The sequence below is a fragment of the Megalops cyprinoides genome, chromosome 24, assembly GCF_013368585.1.
Source record: "Megalops cyprinoides isolate fMegCyp1 chromosome 24, fMegCyp1.pri, whole genome shotgun sequence".
Lineage (NCBI taxonomy): Eukaryota > Metazoa > Chordata > Actinopteri > Elopiformes > Megalopidae > Megalops > Megalops cyprinoides.
This window is the reverse complement of record NC_050606.1, coordinates 1,021,526-1,041,046: the sequence shown is the minus strand read 5'-3', so window position 1 is coordinate 1,041,046 and position 19,521 is coordinate 1,021,526. Positions and strand designations below refer to the sequence as shown.

General features: G+C 51.9%; 2 protein-coding genes and 2 non-coding genes across 4 annotated transcripts in view; 3 read left to right on the top strand and 1 right to left on the bottom strand.

Moving 5' to 3' along the window:
• Positions 1-38: 38 nt before the first annotated feature.
• Positions 39-4,046, bottom strand: c24h14orf119 (chromosome 24 C14orf119 homolog). Its single transcript, XM_036518967.1, has 3 exons — positions 3,660-4,046; positions 1,614-2,048; positions 39-787 (listed from the first exon to the last, which is right to left on the bottom strand). The coding sequence occupies exons 2-3, from the start codon at positions 2,043-2,045 to the stop codon at positions 614-616; spliced, it is 606 nt and encodes a 201-aa protein (XP_036374860.1). The 5' UTR covers positions 2,046-2,048; positions 3,660-4,046; the 3' UTR covers positions 39-613.
• A 2,350-nt stretch (positions 4,047-6,396) lies between these two features.
• Positions 6,397-19,521, top strand: part of acin1a (apoptotic chromatin condensation inducer 1a) — a 29,477-nt gene continuing 16,352 nt past the window's right edge. The window contains 8 exon segments of the mRNA XM_036519482.1: positions 6,397-6,542; positions 11,932-11,997; positions 12,085-12,196; positions 12,883-12,962; positions 14,337-14,462; positions 14,464-17,526; positions 18,020-18,163; positions 19,157-19,291. Coding sequence (XP_036375375.1) covers positions 6,405-6,542; positions 11,932-11,997; positions 12,085-12,196; positions 12,883-12,962; positions 14,337-14,462; positions 14,464-17,526; positions 18,020-18,163; positions 19,157-19,291 — 3,864 coding nt within the window. The 5' untranslated portion in view covers positions 6,397-6,404.
• LOC118771598 lies at positions 10,929-11,025 on the top strand. Its single transcript, XR_005004614.1, has one exon. It is a non-coding gene; the product is annotated as a small nucleolar RNA U6-53/MBII-28 (small nucleolar RNA).
• LOC118771597 lies at positions 12,631-12,743 on the top strand. Its single transcript, XR_005004613.1, has one exon. It is a non-coding gene; the product is annotated as a small nucleolar RNA U6-53/MBII-28 (small nucleolar RNA).

The following is a 19,521-nucleotide window of genomic DNA, read 5'->3' as shown; positions in this document are numbered from 1 at the left end:
CTATTGCTCAGGTAGAAAATGCAGGCGACTGACTGGACCAGTATCTAAGAAGGAACAAACCATACCTCTGAATATTGGTGCAACACAATTTTTTTTAATGGATTCAAACTCTGCATTTTGTGGAGACATGCTGCTGACCCTTCTCTTTCACTTTCCCTTTTCCTTTGGAAGGGAATGAACAGCAGCGTGCAGACCGTGTGCACTCTGACGCACACTCACTCAGCCTGCCGTGAGCGGTAGGACATGCCACGCTGAACAAAGTGGCCACTTAACAGGACGGAAGCTTTTATTTCCGTTACACGCACACACACCTGCACCTGTCTCCACAGTGTCGTCACACACAGATCTCCCCAAGACACTTACCCTCGCTGTGTGAAGCCGTGACCTGCGCTCCTCTCTACCGCTCCGCCTCTCTTTCCATCCCACTGATCTCTTCATCATATTACACTGGAACCCAGTCTGTGCCCCACCCATTCAATAGTGCAGTGATTAAGCCCAGGTGAGCGGCCCCCCAACCCCCCATCCTTTCTCTCAGTGAAACACAGGACTGACTCCCCCTGCCCCCGGGCTCAGGGAATCGGGCGAGAATCGGGCAGGATCCACCCTGAACCCCTCAGTCCCTGCCCGCCGTCCCCGCCACCACTCTGTAGAAGTGGGCAACGAAGATGGGGTCGTGCTCCTCCAGCTGGTGCAGGAAGGCATTCCTCTCCTCCTCGCTCCACGACTCGAACCACTGCGACCACAGCCTCAGCTGGCATTCGAAGATGCTGGGCGGGCGGTCCCGCACCTGCGGGGGGCGAGAGGGGCACAGGGGCAGCCTCAAAACCAGGCGCAGGGACCCACCACCAGCAGGGTGAGGCATGAGAATGTGCAGTGGATCTCCTAACCGAAAGGTTGCCGGTTTGATTCCCCACTGGGACACTGCTGTTGTACCCTTGGGCAAGGTACTTAACCCAGCTGCCTCAGTAAATATCCAGCTGTGCAAATGGATAGCATTTAAAATTTATACCCTACGTAAGACACTCTGGATCAGACCAGGAATACATAATACTGCCATTATTTCCTCCTCTGCACACATTGCTCCAGACTGTAAGCGGTGCAGGCCGCGTGGAGATCCTGCAGTAGGTGTGAAAGCTGCACTCTGCTGTGGATCCGGATTACATCCACACTCACACTCATTTAACACGCACCCTAATGCAGAGCCACTTACAAAGAGCACAAAATGCATCCAGTCATGTCCCAGGAGCAAAAGCACATGCTGAACACACAACCATGTCCAAACATGCACCAATCCCTCCCACAAAGTGCTGTGATAACCAGCGCCATCACGAACACATAGGCGCTAAAATAGCTTCTTAAGTGCAGTACAGCATACAGTGTTTGGTACCTAAAGAGTATCCATACCTCGGCTGTCTGTGATTGAGCCTGAGGGACTAGTGCTTAACACCTTCGTTGTGAGTTGTCATGGAGAAAAGCTAGTGTGTTAAGACTGTGCTGTGTATCTGCAGTGTGTTGATCTGATGCTTGCTGTTGGTGCTGATATGGTGCTCAGTACCTGCAGTGTGATGAGTTGGTGCTCTGTGTCTGCAGTGTGTTGAGCTGGTGTTCAGTACCTGCAGTGTGTTGAGTTGATCCAGCAAGGTGCAAACCTTCCCTGGCACAGCCTTGGCCAACAGGTCCTGCAGGAAGCGGTCTCTCTGGGCCACCCCCCAACCCTGGAACCAACTCAGCACACAGCGCTGCTCCTGTATGGTCACATAGGAGAGAGGCGCTGGCCCCGCCCCCGTCCCTGTTCCCACACAGCTGCTGGATAAGTCCTCCAGGCTAGGTGGCGCTGTTGTCTGAGGCACAGAGGGGAAGGCGGCCAGGCTATGGGAATCAGAGCTAGAGGGCATGCAGTGCCAGCTCTGTGCAGCAGAAGGTTGCAATTCGCTGCTGGGCTGTGCAAGGCATGCATAAGACAGGTCCTCCACAGTAGGGGGCGCTGCATGCGGAGCAGGAGGCTGCTGGCCAGAGCCCTGCAGTGTGTGAGAGAACCAGGACATCCTCTGCAGGGAAAAAAGGCCAAAAAATAAAGTGGCAAAGTGGAACCAGAGTGTTAATAAATAAAAAATAACCTAACCATGTTCTCCAATTCCCACTTACTTCCAGAGGTGGTAGAGTGCTTCTGTTACTAACAAATATACACAGCGGTGGAGGGTGTCTGGTGATGTAGTGACCGTGACTCTATGGTAGTGATGCATTTGGCTTCCCTTACTTTTCTAGGCTGTCTATTCAGGTGGCACAAGTTCTCTTGTGGTAGGGCTTTGCATAGTGTTATGCTCACACTCACTGGTCTGGGAGTGTTGCTCATTCAACTTGAATACACTTCTGTTCTGTTGTGCTAGAAGTCACCCTGGATATGAGCATCTGCTAAATGAACATAATGTAATTTAAAATGTGTCTGTCAATCATGTTTTAGACTTTAAGTCTGGATTTGCCTGCCAGATTTACCCCACAGTGAATAAGCGCACCAAATTCAGAGCACCCTAGAGTCTGTCCGGAACATCCCACCGTGAGGACGATCAAAGGCGCACATTTTCACTCTTTTATCGACACAGCCTGCTGTTTTGCGATTGTATTTTTATTCTGTATATATAGGTTATAGCTGGTTGGTTTTACTGTTACATAAAACGTATTTCACTGTGTCTCTGTATGTATTGGCATAGTATGTTCTGCTGCCATGGACTGGGGCGTCAAAGATGAAAATTGTGAAAAAGGTAACAACAACACGAATTAGTTTAAGAAATAAGGCTTAATACCTCAACACCAGTGTGAAAGCATGAACCTACACCTAATGGCGAACTCTCTCATGTGCTTCCCACTGTGCCAAAAACCACCACTTATGACATCTTGGCCTACGTTTGGGGCGCTTCTGGATTTAACCTAAAATCATATAAAACTATCCGGATCAATATTAACAAAGACCAATACAGACATGAAAAGTCCATTTAGCGAAATGAAAATATGTGGCTAGCTAGGCTAAGTTAGCAGCCACTATGTTGGTGATCTACTAAAAATAAAAAAAACCAATGGCGGTGGAGAATGGACAAATCAAAGTCCTTCCAGATGAATTATCCTGACAGCTAAATTAGCACGCTTAGAAAGTAAATTAGCCAGCTAGCTGTTGACACCCCCGAGAGATGCATCCTTTGGGTGCTAAGGTAGCTAGCTCAAAGGTACTTTTGATTATATATATCTGAGTAGCAATCTTAAATAAAGAAATAACATGTGGCGTTAAACTATCTTGCAAACAAGTTAGGGGTAATATGGTGTAATATCTTGCTACCTAACGTGATAACAAGAATCTGTAACTTTAATGTCCATTTACTTTGCGCTAAATAAAAGTAACTAATGTTAGCCAGTTAGCTAGCCAGTTAGTTAGCCACATTCCTTAAATAAGAGCCAGGTGCTTCCCAGTGAAGTCTAGACACACTTCCAGTTAACGATAGCTAGCTAACTTATTATTAAATTAAAACTATTATTATTATTTCTAGCCAAGTACTGCCCCAAACTAAATGAATTAATCACAGGCTGGATAGCTAGCAAATTAGCATCTGCTCAGACAGCGGAAGCGCTATATCACCAGCGAGCTTCGGCTGCTGCTCCTGGTATCTCACCGTTCACCTCGACGTGTGTCACCTTCTTCCCATTCTTGCCATGTTGATAACGAAATTCAGTTTTTGTTGAAGCCAAACTCTACAACTTCAAGTGCAAAACTATCGACGAAGAGTAACGACAGCTTAATTAACTGCGTGCTTTTGAAAGGGAGGTGGCTAAGCTAGCTAGCTCGTAAGGTTAGCTGGATAGCCATTTTGTCTGGGAGGTCAATTCTGCGCAGATTCTGCGAGATGCGCTTATCTGTCTGTCTTGAAGGCTGGTGAATACTGTGAACACAGCGTAATGTACCGATCATTTCAGCATATGTTAAACGAGACTATACAACGAGATACAAAGAAGAGATTAGATGGATTCGAGAAACCCGGAAACGGTGATCAGTTCGTGTTAGGTCGGTACGGTGTTCCCGAGCGCCAGAGGAGAGTCGCTCGAAAATGCTCCCTTTTGATTTTTGCTTTAAAAACATATATACTGCTAACGTAGACAGATTTCGTATTGATTTATGGGGGGTTGATCCTATCTCGAGTGGCTCGTAAACATTTTGTTTTATTGCCTATCTGGGATGCAAATACACGTCTTTTGGTAGGGGTCAAGGCTAACCGTCATAATAAGCCGTAACATTGTCTTAAAATGGGTGCTTTCAAAACCAGGTAGCTTTTCAGCTTCATGGTGTTCAGAATTTACGTGATTTACTTTAATTAACCTCAGTTATTGACTGTAATCGCAGACTGATTGATTTGCATTGAATTTCACTATTTGTACCACCGTTCATGTGACTGAAAAGAAAAATCGTTCCTCGTTCAGTTCTTCGTCTGTTTTAATTACATACTGCTGCCACTGCACAAGTATTATCACGGTGGCAACTGCTATTCGAGGTCCCAGTCTATGTGTGGGAAACAGTCCAACAAGCTCTGTGGAAACCGTTTAAAAGGACAATGAGTAACACATACCATATGTACTGGGAAAAAGATATCTGCTAAACAAGTAGTGTCCGGTCATTGGCAAACACAGCGCATAAACCCATCCCTGCCTATGACTGGAAGACTCACGAAATAAAGGATATTACCCGAACCTATCCAACCAATCAGACGCTACCCTCTGTTTACGTAAAAAGAAATGGACCAATGAAAAAGATGCTGGTCCCAAGCGTGTCTCCAGTGCAGCTTCCCAAACTGCCCCCTTCCCTGTCCCCTCGACGGGAGGCCCCCTCACCATGAACACCTTCAGGCACCGCCGATTGGGCCAGAGAGGCGACAGACAGTGAGGGGGGCGGGAGGTTTAAAATATTCACTCTGGGACTCTCTGTCCTTGCTCAGCATCTAGCAACAATGGCATTCTATCACAGAATTGTTTGAGAAGAAAAGTGCTGCTCAATAAGTCTATGTGTTTGGTGGTCATTCTTTGTAATAGAAAAATACTCAACCAAGCAATTAATAACAGACAACTGTTTGCCTGCAAGCCAAATTCTTATTTCTGTGTTATCCACAGCTGTAACGAGCTAGTTAGTTAAGTACCAGTCAATGAAATTTTAGTTGTTTTGTGCATTTTTACAACAGAAACTGTCACAGAACACTGAATGTACAGCATAGGGTATTTTTCAGAGGGAATAAAAAACAGAACCAAAAAAACTATTTGGAAAAACTGGAGAATCATTCCCTGACCCTGGGAAGAGGTGGTTGTGAGACTCTTTCAGAAGTGTCAGTTTACTGACTGCAGATCAGTGGTTTGGGTTTTCTCGCCTATCAGGCAAAAGGTTATCAGTTTCACCCTCTGGCTATGAAGCTGGCACTTTCACAGACATGCTTGGAGTGGACAACACCCCCCTCCCGGGTTCTGCGGATCCGCGACCGACTCAGTTCTGACTAAAACAATACTCATAATGCTTTGTTCATACCTGTTATAGTCCAGACATGAACAGGTGGTCAGCCTGAGCATTCCACCTGAACATGGCCAGCTCCAGGTGTCATGGCACCTACATTAGAAGGCACGTCTGTTTCAAAGGCTGTGTCTCAGTGCTCCAGATGTGACTTCTGTACTCCACAGGTGCACGGTACAGATTTGTTGGTGCTGTATATATCTCTCTGCATGATCTCTCAGCATCTCATGTGGAGCTCGTATAACACAGTGCAAAGTGATTGTGACACAAGAGGCCTCAGAGACAGTTGCTGGCATCCTACCTTGCACACACTCAGGCACACCAGAACCACATCTAAAATAATTGTCCTCTTCTGTCTTTCTGGTGGCAGTGGAATTTGAAGTCTTCAGCTTGACTCTCTCTCCGTATTAAACTACCAGATGCTAAAACTTTGACAAACCACGCTTTGCAGCTTACACTAGTCCCACAGGTACACCTCAAACTCATCTGAAAATTGCAACCTGTTAAAACCCTAGCATTACTGAAATTTCTGGCATTGTAACTCAGCTATCCGCTCATTCTGAAGCATTTTTGCAGCGTTGAATGTGGCTGTTGACATAGTTTCATGTGTTTTAGCACTGTCCACGGTACTGACATGGTTTGCCTTTGGATAACCCTCCCAATAAAACCATAATCATCAAACTTGTCTCACTGTAATATGTTGAGTATATAGTAGATGTAGTTCAGTACTGTAGTTTTTCGTGTATCTTCGGCTGGGAAAGGCCAGCGTCAATCATGTGGCCCCTCCCCTTCCGGGTATCGCGGCGCGGTGACGTCAGCCAGGGAAGGCGTTGCGGCGGCCGGAGTTGGAGAGAGAGCGAAGGGAAGCAAGATGGCGGACCTCGAAGACGTTACGCTGGACGGGAGGCCGCTTCATTCGCTCCGAGTGGCCGATTTAAAAGCCGCTCTGGAGCAGCGAAGCCTCCCTAAAAGCGGGCAAAAGAATGCCCTGATCAAGCGACTCAAAGGGGTGAGTTTCGGCGAGGTTTTCGGCCTCAAAAAAGAAGTTGGGTTGAGTCTGCGGCAGCCGGAGCGAGAGGCTGGAGGCAGGCCGACGGTCGGCGGTTTGGAAGCGGGGGAGCCTGCTCGCTCTGCACGGCCTGCGAGTGCGTGTGTGCGCGGGAAACGGCCCGGCTCTGCCTCTGCTCTTTGCCTATAGTTTTGGAAAGCGCGGTTATGGTGCTTTAACCTTGTTTAAAGTGTGTGCGCTGCGCCAGGCGAGAACAGCGGGCCTGGTGTGGAGCAGCTCGCTGTGTGTGTTTATGTGAGTCGGTATCTGTTAGTTTTTCGAGTAGTCCGCGGGCCCGCGCTTTGTGTGTTTGTGTGTGCACGACGGGGGTGGGGGGGCGGAGGGGGCGCGCCTGCTCTTGGTATGTTGACGGATACGCGCTGGAAAGACTCGCTATGAATGAGTGGGATCGGAAACCGTGTTTTTTTTTTACTCCGAGAAGAGGGACTGGTGGCGCGCCGTGCGCGTCTCCGCAGACGATCCCTCGTTCAACTGTGTAAACAGCACTGTTTCACTCTTTTTCACTGTTTCACTCGATCATTTGTTTGCAGCGACTATCTGTACATGCATCTGACGCATATCACAAATCTGCGAGGCCCCTTTTGGGTCTGAATTAAGCTTGCTAACTGGCTGTATGACTCGCAGGCATCAAATCTATTAGCTACTAGCGACCTATCTAGCTTTATATTTTTGTATTTAATATAAAGCAGAATAAAGTTAAATACTCTCTGTTACACGTCGTGTTAGTTTTAACTAACAAAAAACCATTGTTTTAATTGTAGGATCATGTGATCTAATGTGTAATTATATGCTATAATGTTGTCTTTTATAGTCGGCTAACATTAGATAACTTGCTGTACACTTTAATCTTGTAGTCTTCACGTTACTACAGAGTTAGATACATAACACTTGTGGGCAGCGAGCTATGTTGTATTCAGTCGAGTTCGGGCTAATTGGTTAATCTATTTTTTGCCAAGATCGCACCTCGGGAATTAAGATGCCCTTCATGAAAGACCACGATGGACTCAGTTCCATGTACAAGATAAATAGTCTTAGTGGGTATGGTAATCCTTCTTACTCACTTTTGCCCAGTTTAAATGTTTTAACAAGTCAGTACCACACCTCAGCAAGCCGTTAAAGCCCATTCACTGCTGCTGGTGGTATGTGAGAAGTTTTAGGGTCAGAGTGTTGGTGTAATCAGGAAAAAGCGGGTATTCAGAATCTCTGACCTGTCCTCTGTTGTTAATACAATGCTGTTGATGCCTAACTCAGACTGGCCCAAATTAGTGTGTTTAATGGATTTTGAGACACGCCGACCCACATGGCTTGATGGCTCATGTGAGCTGTGATTTAGACACCTGTGTGTGTGTTTGAGTGAGATGAGTTCTCTCTGTCTGTCTCTCTCTCTCTCACACACACACAAACACACACACACACACACACAGTAAAATAACCTGAGCCGTTCCAAACAGGTGCTAGAAGCTGGTGCTCCACCCCTCCAGCTGTTTCAGCACATCGGATTTTGACCTGACGCTTGTGAAACACGAATACAGGACTATTCACTGAAAGATGCATGTCTCTTAGCAGGCATGCTGGCCAAAATCCATCTTAGGAAACTCCCCACTGACCCTGAATGTGTGAATTTTAGAGCGGGGTTTTGGGGGGGGGGGGGGGCTGGGCTGTTTGGCTGTAACTGCAGCAGTGTGTCTTCAGCACCTGAGCCTTGCAGCTTGAAACTACCCAAACAGCTGCAGGGGATCCCAGCCCCTTTATAACACTGTGACTCCTCCCCCTCTCTTACTCCCTCGCCTTTTCCCCTCTTTCCCTCTGTCTTTCTGTCCCTCTCTGGTTTTCCGTCCCCGTCACACAGCTCTCTTCAGTCCGTTCTCTTAAGCCTGTTAAACTGTGCAAGGCCACCCGCTGCCATTTTGGCCTCAGTCTGAAGGAAAGAGCAGAGCACTCTGCAAATATTTAACCTCGCTCTGAAAGGTGTGTGTGAGCAAGGGAGGGTGCGTGTGCACGAGCACACGGGCATGCACGTGAGAATGAGTGTTCCGAGCATTTCAGAGAGTGTGTATGTGTGTGTTTGGAGCATTGGAGAGAGTGTGTGTGTGAATGTGTGTGTTTGAGAATGTGTGTTTGGAGCATTTTAGAGTGTGTATGTGTGTTTGGAGCATTAGCGAGAGAGAGAGAGTGTATATGTGTGTGTGTGAGTGAGAATGTGAATGTTTGGAACATTGGAGAGTGTGTGCGTGTGCATGTTTGAGAATGTGTGTTTGGAGCATTTTAGAGTGTGTGTGTATGTGTGTGTTTGGAGCATTGGCGAGAGAGAGAGTGTATGTGCGTGCGTGTGCATGTGTGTTTGAGAATGTGAGTGTTTGGAACATTGGAGAGTGTGTGTGTGTGCATGTTTGAGAATGTGTGTGTTTGGAGCATTGGTGAGAGAGAGAGTGTATGTGCGTGCGTGTGTGTGTGAGAGAGAATGTGAATGTTTGGAGCATTGGACAGTGTGTGTGAGTTTTCACAGATGTGTTTGCTGTTGCCTGTTGCCCTGAGTGTGTGCAGGTCTGCTCCTTAAGTCAGAACTCCTAACCGTGTCTGGCGTATTCTGTGGAAGACGAATGCATTCAGCTGAGGTTGCACTCACGTAGGCCACATAAGGAGGTGATGTAGCTGTTTCTGCATGTAATTCTTAGCTGTTCAAGACATCTAAAATTCTTTGGATATTCACTCAAACTGGTAGTGGTAAAGTGTGGAGAATGGAGTATTTGGAGAATTTGTTTCACAGAAGTGATGGTGTTTGCTTTCCCTCAGGATCAAGGGAAACTAAGGCTATATGCCTAATCTCTCTATTTTTACTGACTTTGAGGAGAGGAAATTGTAGTACCAGCCATCTTGTATTCAGAGTAGAGTTCAAGTGCTTTAGTCATGTCTGTTCTCTTGCCTATTCAAGTGTCCCTCTTTGGAGTCTTTGCATACTTGGTAAATTCTACTTTTTAATTTTTGCTTAAAAGTAACAGATTTTGTCTGTGGAAAAAAATGCTGTTGTAAAAATCGTACCCTGTACTCAATCCTCCTAAAAATAGCTTTTTAAGTCTCAAAAATATTTCCTAGCTTTTAAATCTCATTATTGGTTTTCCTTCCTTTATTACGTGTAATGAATATGTTGGCATTTTAACATTGAAAGTGCATGCTGATCTACTTTAAAATAAGTTAAGATGTTTTATTTTAAAAATGCAGGAATTTCTGTAACAGGTGAGAATAATTTCGATTCGGTGTTACTAAAAGTGTTTTAAATAAATTTTCTCACCACATTGCAGCTATTTGTATATGATGGCAAGTTAATATTTATGCAAGACTTCTTAAAATTATACATACATTAACATACTTTAAACATGTTCCTATATATCTTGAAATTCTCAATTTATGTTAAATTTTCCTTTCCACTTTCTAATTTTACTTTGAAAGCTGAGTTTCCTTTGGAATGAGCTGTCAGGCATCCTCAGATGGGCACCCGCTGCTGGAGTGTGCCGCTTCCTCTGAGGGCTGCGTCTGACTCTCAGTGCTTCCGCACAAGTGCACAGGCTGTCATGCTGACGGTACAAAGAGCTGCATAAAGAAAGCGTTTCCATAAGCTGCTACACATGCTGCTTCCAGACGCTGAGTTCTGAATAGATATCTGTTCAGGTTTTTTGGACGATTTACATCATATATATATTGAGTATATGCAGAAGTGATTTATGAGCCCAATCGAAATGCTGTCAAGCTTCCTTTCATTTCCTTTTTCTGGAAAATTTGCAAAAAAATATTAGTGACATTTATGATGAATTCCTTGATTAAGTCTAATTATAGAAACCTATAGAAAAAATCTTGTCTGCCATGTTGCAGATCAGCAGACCACCTGTCTGCACACAGTTGCTTTGTCCTGGTCTGTGTATCCATGCATGTGGCATTTTGAGCCTCGAGGCTCACTCACACACATGCGGTCCATCGCTGGATTAGACCTTTGCAGTCATATGCTTTGGCACATCCAGCTCTGTCTCTCAAACCCCCTTACCTGAATTCAGGACCCTGATTGTGGACCCTGATTGTTCTGGGCTGAACGGAGGAAAGCCAGTCCGTCCAGCTAGGGTCCTGGCTGTGTATGCAGACTGTGGCAGTGAATGGGCATAAGAGGCGTTTTTCCCTGCTCAAAGTTCCTGTAAGGACTTACAGTAATATGCCACTCGCTATATAAGATAACGACACTGTTCAGTTGGGTCCACAGTGGATATATGAATGCCGTAGTTATCTTTGAGTTACTGTTGGTCTGTGTGCGTGTTTCCATGCATGTGTACGTGGGTGTGTCTCCGATGATGATCCAGCCATGCTAATACTGATGCACCAGGCTGGGTGTAAGTGAGTTCAGCTTACCTTCTCACACTGACAGTGTGCGCTGAGGAGACGCCCCACGTCCATGCTCTCCTCTCTGATCACCTGCAGCCACCGCAGTGGCCTGCCCACCTTCCCAGCCCCCGCGGAAGATTGGCGGTTTAACACCTGCAGTAACAGGTGATGCATCCCAATCGCCACTGAGCAACCAGTAATCTACCAGGACTTGGAAGTGAAATGAAAATTTAAGCTTTTTTTGAATCATTATATTAAATATAACCTGGATTTTCTAATAATAATATAACTATTATTTTGCTATTTACAATCATAGGTTAATTCCACTAATTATAATCATGAAGAATATGTAGAGAAATTCTCACGTTCAGGCCTCGTGTGTAGGCCTAATAATTGCATTTATGACAGAAAATCCAGATTTATAACGCATTTCACCAGGAGTCCAAACACATTTCCACTCGTTCAGGTTGACTTGACTTCTGCACTTAAGTCTTTTTTCAGAGACCAGAAGGAGGCTAAGGAGTGACAACCAGAGTGAGAAAAATAACCAGAGAAAGCAGCAAAGAAAAATGTTTTTCTGTCCTCATGCAGTGAACCTGTGAGGTGGAGCGTGAGGGGGTGCATTTATCTTGCCCTTTGTGTGTGAGCTGTGTGTGAGCGCTGTGATCAGTGTCTTGCTGCTCTCTGTTCTGTCTGTTTTGAAGGGACACTCTGCTGCTCCTGGTGTGAGCTGTGCTCGTTTGGTTTTGCGTGATTTTTAAACTGGGGATGGTTTGTGATGTAGTGACTGGGTTTTGCATGATATTTAAAATTTTACGTTTGATAGGGGTGTGTTGTTGGTTGGTGCTGTAGTTGAACTTTGGGCGATATGGAAAGCCTTGCGTTTTCGGTGGCTCTCGCGTTATTTTTCACTGTCGCGTTGAGGGTTTCGGTCGTGTTTAACTCCAGCCTTCCTGTTTTTCAGGCTCTGATGCTGGAAAACCTGCAGAGAACCTCCACGGCTCACATTGGGCTCCAGCCAAACTCCCAGGTGAGACGGCAAGTGCCCGCAATGCACTCTGTCTGTGCCACGGGTCTGAGTCAGAGTCTTACGAAGTTGTGCCTGCCTGTGTTTCAGATTGGGGAGGAGATGAGTCAGAACAGCTTTATAAAGCAGTACCTGGCCAAGCAGCAGGAGCTCCTGAGACAGCGTCTGGAGAGAGAGGCCCGCGAGGCGGCCGAGGCCGACGGTGAGGCGGCGCCCGCGCCCTCCCCCTCCCGCCGCGCGGGCCGCTACGCCCTCCCCCTCCCGCTGCGCAGCTCACTGCGCCCTCCCCCTCACTGCGCCTCCCCCTCACTGCGCCCTCCCTCTCACTGCCCCTCCCCCTCCCGCCGCGCGGGTCACTGCGCCTCCCCCTCCCCCTCCTGCTGCGTGGGTCACTGCGCCCTCCCTCTCACTGCGCCTCCCCCTCCCGCCGCGCGGGTCACTGCGCCTCCCCCTCCCCCTCCCGCCGCGCGGGTCACTGCGCCCTCCCCCTCCCGCCGCGCGGGTCACTGCGCCTCCCGCTCCCCCTCCTGCTGCGTGGGTCACTGCGCCCTCCCCCTCACTGCGCCCTCCCGCTGTGTGTGCGTGCGCGTGTGTGTGCGTGCGCGTGCGTGTGTGTTTTATTACCTGTGCCTGGGTTTCCGATGATGATGCAGCCATGCTAATACTGATGCACCAGGCTGGCTGTGTGTCTGTCTGGGTGTAAGTGAGTTCATCTCACCTTCTCACACTGACAGTGTGCACTGAGGAGCCCCCCCCCCCCCCCCTTTCTGTCATCCAATCCCCTTCTGCCTTCCTGACCAGCGGAGGTGTGGGCTGCAGCTCCATGAGCTTATGCCATGTGAGAGTGTGGGGTCATGTGCTGACCTCTGACCTCTTTATTTCTCTTAGATGTGGACAGCCCCGCAGGCCAAGATCATGATGACCACACTGAGGCCAATGACAGTACTTCCTGTCCTCCACAAGACCAGGTCAGCCCCCCCCCCCCCCTTCAATAACTGTGGTGCTACTAGAGAGAGTTACACTACATTATCTGATTTACAGAGTGACCCATACATGGTGGTGTGCAGTACAAGAACTGCAGAACTGAGATTATATGAATTAATTTTGTACGTCAAGAACCTTACACCTGGTAGTGCAGGGCAGTCAATGCTCAGGTAAAGTGCAGTTCATATCTGCAGATGGAGTTACAATTATGGAGTATCAGCTGAATCCATGATCATGTTAAATGAACAGCATTACTTCATGGCATTAAAAGCCAGTAGAGCGGCAATCAAGCGTGTCTTCATGAAGTGATAGGGATGAAGTAGGAGGTGATTTAGCAGCTGCAGAGAGCAATGCTTTGGTGGCAGGGGAGTCTGGGGCGCTGAATAGGGAAGCCGTGTATCGAAGGTAACGTGGTACGAGAACGATCAACATGGCGGTAAGCAGGAGCTGTGGAGCGGATCTGGGCGGTAGGTGGTGTGCAGAGATGAAATGAGAAAAGCAATAGCATGCAGGGAGGAGAGAGGCGGAGAAGCAGAAAATGAAGGCAGTCATTAAAGAATGATGACCAGCGGAGAGGAGGAACCAGCGCCCAGAGAACGGCATGAGTTTCGTCAGCGTTTCACAAGGTGAGGCATCAGGATTGAGGTGAAGAAGTGTATTGAGAGAAGAGAGTTCTCCAGTAGAGAGGACAGGTGGCAGGAGAGGGAAGGAGATGACAGAGAACCTCCCAGAGGCTTAACAGCAGCAGCACCGTGGACTCTCTGATCAGCAGGACACGGCAGAGTAAAAACAGCAGGGAGGTCAGGGAAGCTTTGGGAGCCAGAGAAACGGGCAGCCTGTTCTCTTTTGCTCTGATTGATGGATTTATCTTTAAATTTGGAATGCCCGTTTTGCCATTACCCTGCTGTTCATGGCTGCAGCCACAGCTAAAATCAGGGAGAGCGCAGACAGACGCTCTCCTGCCAAACACATGGTGTTACTGCCTCTGTCCACACCTCGGTCCCCATGCCAGGCCTGCACAGACACGAGTTAGAGGATGACCCAGACCACAGGTGCACAACTAACCAGCATGGGTCACTGGTGTGTGACGAGACGGACATACCCTGGCCGACTATCCCACCCCTGTCCCCAGCGGCAGAACTAAACCAGTTTGTTCCACTGCTGTGGACTACCGCTCATTATTGGCTGGGTTCGAACACAGGCCATAGAGCTCAGCTTGCCTGCCAAGGGAACGCCTTGACCGCCAAGCTACTGGGGAGCTCCTGCAGTTTTGCCCCAGAGGTAAAACTCGGCCTGTCGTTTGCATGCGGTGCTGTGTGCCTGTGTGTCACGCTTCGGCCATCTTCTCTCTGCATTAGGAAGTCTCTCCTGTGGTGGGTGTCCCGCACAAGCAGCCCCCCTCCTTTGGCCAGCGAGAGGAGAAGGAGGAAGGAGAGGGTGATGGGGGTGGAGCAGAGCAGATGGGGGAGGAGCGTCGAGCGGGACAGACGGAGCCCATGGAGTCGCCTGCTGCCTTTCCCCAGTCCAACGCTCGCAAAGCGGCTTTCTACCAGGCCCAGGACGGCCAGACAGACGCCACCCCCCCCGCACCTGGGCGGCCCCTCCCTGGAGCTGGGGTCCCAGGAGGTCCCGGGCGGGCGGGGCCGGCGCTCATCTGCCCGGCAGAGCCGCGAGGACCCCGCCCCCTCCTCACCCTCGGCCCCGCCTCGCGCTGTGGCCTCGCTGTCGGTGCGGGTGATCGGAGAGGCGGACAGACAGGGCTCCGCCCACTCTGCCCCGCAGCCCGGCTCCGCCCACTCTACCCCGCAGCCCGGCTCCGCCCACTCTACCCCACAGCCCGGCTCCACCCACTCCGCCCCGCCCGGCCAGCCCGCCCGAGCGGCGCGCCCCCCGCAGGACAGCGACGACGACAGCGACGATGACGATGAGGAGGAGGAGGAGGAGGAAGAGGAGTGGGGTTCCGGAAACAGGATGGGCGCTGCTTGGGAGCCCCACAGCAGCCAGCTGGCTCGGGAGAGATCCAGGCGGACCCTCCAACCCCCCCAACGCATCCCGCCCCAGATATCCCATCAGCCCCAGCTGCAGCTGCGCCAGCCGACGCCGCCTCCTTCTCCTCCCCCAGAGTTCTCCTTCCCCCTGCCTGATACTCCCAAGCAAAGCCCCCCCAGCCTGGATGAGGCAGAGGCGGGGCCGGGGGCGGGACAGGGGGCGGGGCCGCGGAGGCACCCCGAGGCCGGCCACTCCCCTCCCTCCCTGCAGCGGCAGGACAGCAGCTCCAGCTCCGGCAGCTCCAGCAGCAACAGCCGCAGCAGCAGCCCGGAGCCGCAGGGGGGCGCTGGAGAGCGCAAGCCCGGCCCGCTCACGCTGCTGGCGCGCAAGATGGAGTCTGAGGGAGCCTTCGCTGGGGGCCGAAGGAAGGGCCGGCCGGAGGCTGAGGGGGAGGAGCCGGCGGGGGTGGCCCTGCCCGATGGCTCGGCAGCCGGGCTCTTCCCCGGGAACGTCCTCCGCGATGCGACCGCCGCTGCGACCGCCGTCGCCCACCTGCCCGGTGCCGCGCCCGCACTGCTGCCCGCCGCCCTCATGGCCAAGAAGAGCCTCGTGGCCGCGGCGGTTCCCACCATCACTTTCAGCGCCACCGCCGCCCCGGGGGCTCGAGGAGCCCCTTTCAGCACCACCTCTGCCCCGGCCAGGGTCGTCACGGCCACTGCTGAAGACCCAGAAAGGAAGGGGGAGCTGGAGAGTGTGGGTGCAGACAAAATCGACAGCCGAGAAGCAGGAGAGATGCTACATTCAAGGGAGAAGGAGAAGGAGAGGGAGAGGGCTCTGGAGAGAGAACGAGTGGAGAGAGAGAAGGCTCTAGAGAAGGAAAGGGAGAGAGAGCGGGAGGAGAAGGAGAAGGCCCTCAAGAAAGAACGAGAGGAGAAAGAGAGGGCTCTGGAGCGAGAGAGGGAGAGAGAACGGGAGGAGAGGGAGAAGGCTCTAGAGAGAGAGAGGGCACTAGAGAGAGAGAGGGCACTCGAGAGAGAGCGCATTGAGAGGGAGATGGCACTAGAGAGAGAACGACTGGAGAGAGAGCGGGTGGAGAAGGAGAAGGCCCTAGCAAGAGAACGAGAGGAGAGGGAGAAGGCCCTAGAGAGAGAACGAGAGGAGAGGGAGAAGGCCCTCGCAAGAGAACGAGAGGAGAGGGAGAAGGCCCTAGAGAGAGAACGAGAGGAGAGGGAAAGGGAGAGAGAGCGGGTGGAGAGAGAGATGGCCCTTGAGAGAGAACGAGTGGAGAAGGAGAAGGCGCTAGAGAGAGAACGACTGGAGAGAGAGCGGGTGGAGAGAGAGATGGCCCTAGAGAGAGAACGCTTGGAGAGAGAACGGGAGAGGGAGATGGCCTTAGAGAGAGAGCGAGAGGAGAGAGAACGGGAGAGAGAGCGGTTAGAGAGGGAGATGGCCCTAGCGAGAGAACGAGAGGAGAGGGAGAAAGCTCTAGAGAGAGACCGAGAAGAGAGAGAAAGGGAGAGAGAGCGGTTGGAGAGGGAGAAGGCACAGGAGAGGGAAAGAGAGCAAGAGGAGAAGGAGAAGGCCCTTGAGCGAGAGAGGGAGAGAGAGCGAGACGAGAGGGCGATGCTGGAGAGTCGTTTACCCCCGTGGAAACGTGGGCGAGAGTTCGGTGGGCTCAGCTCCTCTCTGATCCCCACCCCCGCGCTCTCTGCTGTGGCGGAAAAGAAAGACCCCGAGAGGGAGGACCCCGCAGCTGGCCACTCTGTGTCCCAGACGCCCGGGAGACCCGGCCAGCCGTCAGAGAGCCAGCCCCCCACCCCACTGTCACCCCAGCCCTCCTCCAAGAAGTTCCGCTTCCTGAGGGACACCCCTGTGCTGTCCTCTCCCTCCTCCGCTTCCGCCACTCCCCTCATCAAACGGCCACGCACCTTCTCCGACACGCCCCCGGGCGAGACACCCGCCCCGCTGGCCTCCCCCCGCAGGCCTGGCCCAGGCGAGGAGGGGGCCAGTGGGGGCGAGACCGCGGCGCCCGCCGTGGACAGCCCCGTCGTCCCACAGCCTGAGGGGGTGCTCTACGCATCGGCCCCCTTCCCCGCCACTGCGGGGTCAGACAGACAGGCACCGCTGCAGACGCCTGCCAGGCAGGGGGTCCTCGTGTCAGGACCCCAGCAGGCGCACGATTCCGGCCTGCCCTGGCTGGAGGGAAAGAGCCCAGAGGTTGCCGTGGAGATGAGGGCACTAGCTGAGATGCCCAGGCCGGATGTTGGTGGGGGGAGGGTGCAGGAGGGGGAGAGAGCGGTGAAACTGGCCCAAGCCGAGGCCCCTGAAGGAGTGAGAGAGGCGCAGAGGAGCCTGGCCCCAGCTGTGCGCCCCGTCCTGCCCCCGTCTCCTCCCCCCGAGGAGAGCGAGGCAGAGAGAGAGCCGGACGGAGAGGGGCGGTCCTCTCCCTCCACTGACTCCTCCCCCTCTGACTCCGATTCGGGCTCCACCTCCTCACGCTCCTCTGGCTCATCCTCTTCCTCAGAAGAGAAAGATCACTCTGCTCCCAGGAGCAGGAGGGTGAGTACAGCTTCCCCAAACATATATACCTGTACATGTCAGTTAATTGTGCAATACGTACAGTATGTCAAATATGTATGTAATACAGGAAATCTGTATATATGTAGTATGCACATGTGGAGTCAAAGGTTTAAACATAAGTAGTAACATGAGTAGTAATTTTTTTCTCTGGCTTGTGGAGTCGCTTGCTTTACACAAATGTTACCCAACATGCATCAGTGACCTGGACACAGCTGCAGCCCCAATGAGCTGGTGCTGACGTCAGTCACTGAAAACAAGAACCAAGAACGCAACGAGTCCGGAAAAAATGAATAACAATGCCTCCAACACTAATTCGAGTAAAAGTAATTTATTTTATGTTGTACCTTTCATGAGATGGGAGTGCTTTACACTTCAGGGGAGCAAAATATACATGAAAGGCAGCTGTTACACTGAAGTTGAGATGAGATGATCAGGAAGGTTACTTTTCCCCGTCTCTCTCTCGCTCTCTCAGTCTGCCAGCGCTCAGCGAGACTCGGTGTCCCAGGACAGCGAGGCGTCCGGTCGCCCCGAGGCCGGGCCACCCCGTAAGAGGAGAGGGGAGCAGCCGGCCCAGGACAGAAGAGCCGATGCTGACGAGGGAGAGAGCCAGAGCAAGGTGAGCCCCTCTCCCTCCCTCCCGCTGCCGCGGCCCACCGTCAGGCCTGGCCGTCAGTGCTGGGATCCCCCTCTCCCTCCCTCCCGCTGCCGCGGCCCACCGTCAGGCCTGGGCGTCAGTGCTGGGATCCCCCTCTCCCTCCCTCCCGCTGCCGCAGCCCACCGTCAGGCCTGGGCGTCAGTGCTGGGATCCCCCTCTCCCTCCCTCACGCTGCCGCGGCCCACCGTCAGGCCTGGCCGTCAGTGCTGGGATCCCCCTCTCCCTCCCTCCCACTGCCGCGGCCCACCGTCAGGCCTGGGCGTCAGTGCTGGGATCCCCCTCTCCCTCCCTCCCGCTGCCGCAGCCCACCGTCAGGCCTGGGCGTCAGTGCTGGGATCCTGGCCCTCAGAGCGGCCCCCCCCCCCAGCAAGGCCCACACTATTGCTCATAACATTTTGTTTTGCAAGTAGGGACAGTTGAAATGTAATATAATAATCCCTTGATTTCTGGGGTTTTCCCCAGTGCAGGAGAAAGCGCATTTCTATTCTTCTTTTCCCTTCCACTTGTCTCTGTTTCTGTCGCTCCGATGATGATGATGATGATGCAGCCGTGCTGACACTGATGCAGCAGGCTGGGTGTGAGTGAGATGCAGCCGTGCTGCCACTGATGCAGCAGGCTGGGTGTGAGATGCACAGGTCTGTCTGTCTGCGTCCCGCCTGCGCCCTGTCTGTCTGCGTCCCGCCTGCGCCCTGTCTGTCTGCGTCACGCCTGCGCCCTGTCTGTCTGCGTCCCGCCTGTGTTGCTTGCGGTGTTGTGTGGTTTGCGTTTCTGCCACTCGCTCTCCTGACTGTAATCTCAGCATCGGGGGGGCCTCTTTCTTCAGTGCGGCCGAGGCGGATGTATCCATCTCTTTTTGTCTCTCGCGCTCACTCTCTCCACCCCTCTCTCTCTCTGCCCCCCCCCCGGCAATGTGTGACACATCCTGCTCTCCTCCCCCCTCCCTCTCTCTGACAGAGGCCCTGTCTGGATAAAGAAAAGGAACAAGGAGAGCAGAAGAAAGAAGAGAAGGAAGGAGGAGAGGAGGAGACAAAACACCCAGCCAGGTCAGACCCCACAGGCTGCGCGCGCACACACACACACACACACACACGCTCGCTCGCACGCACACACACGCTCGCACGCACACACACGCTTGCGCACGCACGCACACACACGCTTGCGCACGCACGCACACTCACACACTCACACGCTCACTCGCTTGCGCACGCACGCGCACACACGCGCACACACACACACACACACGCATGCTAGCGCACGCACACACACGTTTACTCTGGTGGCGATTTATACTGGTACGCTCACGTGCACTCTTAAGAAGA

What these genes read in the sequence shown, in the direction of transcription:
- c24h14orf119 (XM_036518967.1), bottom strand. Translation starts at nt 2,045, where the DNA reads ATGTCCTGGTTCTCTCACACACTGCAGGGCTCTGGCCAGCAGCCTCCT. An exon ending in ATCAACTCAACACACTGCAG is followed by an intron (nt 788 to 1,613) that starts GTACTGAACACC and finishes CGCCCCCCGCAG; the next exon opens with GTGCGGGACCGCCCGCCCAG.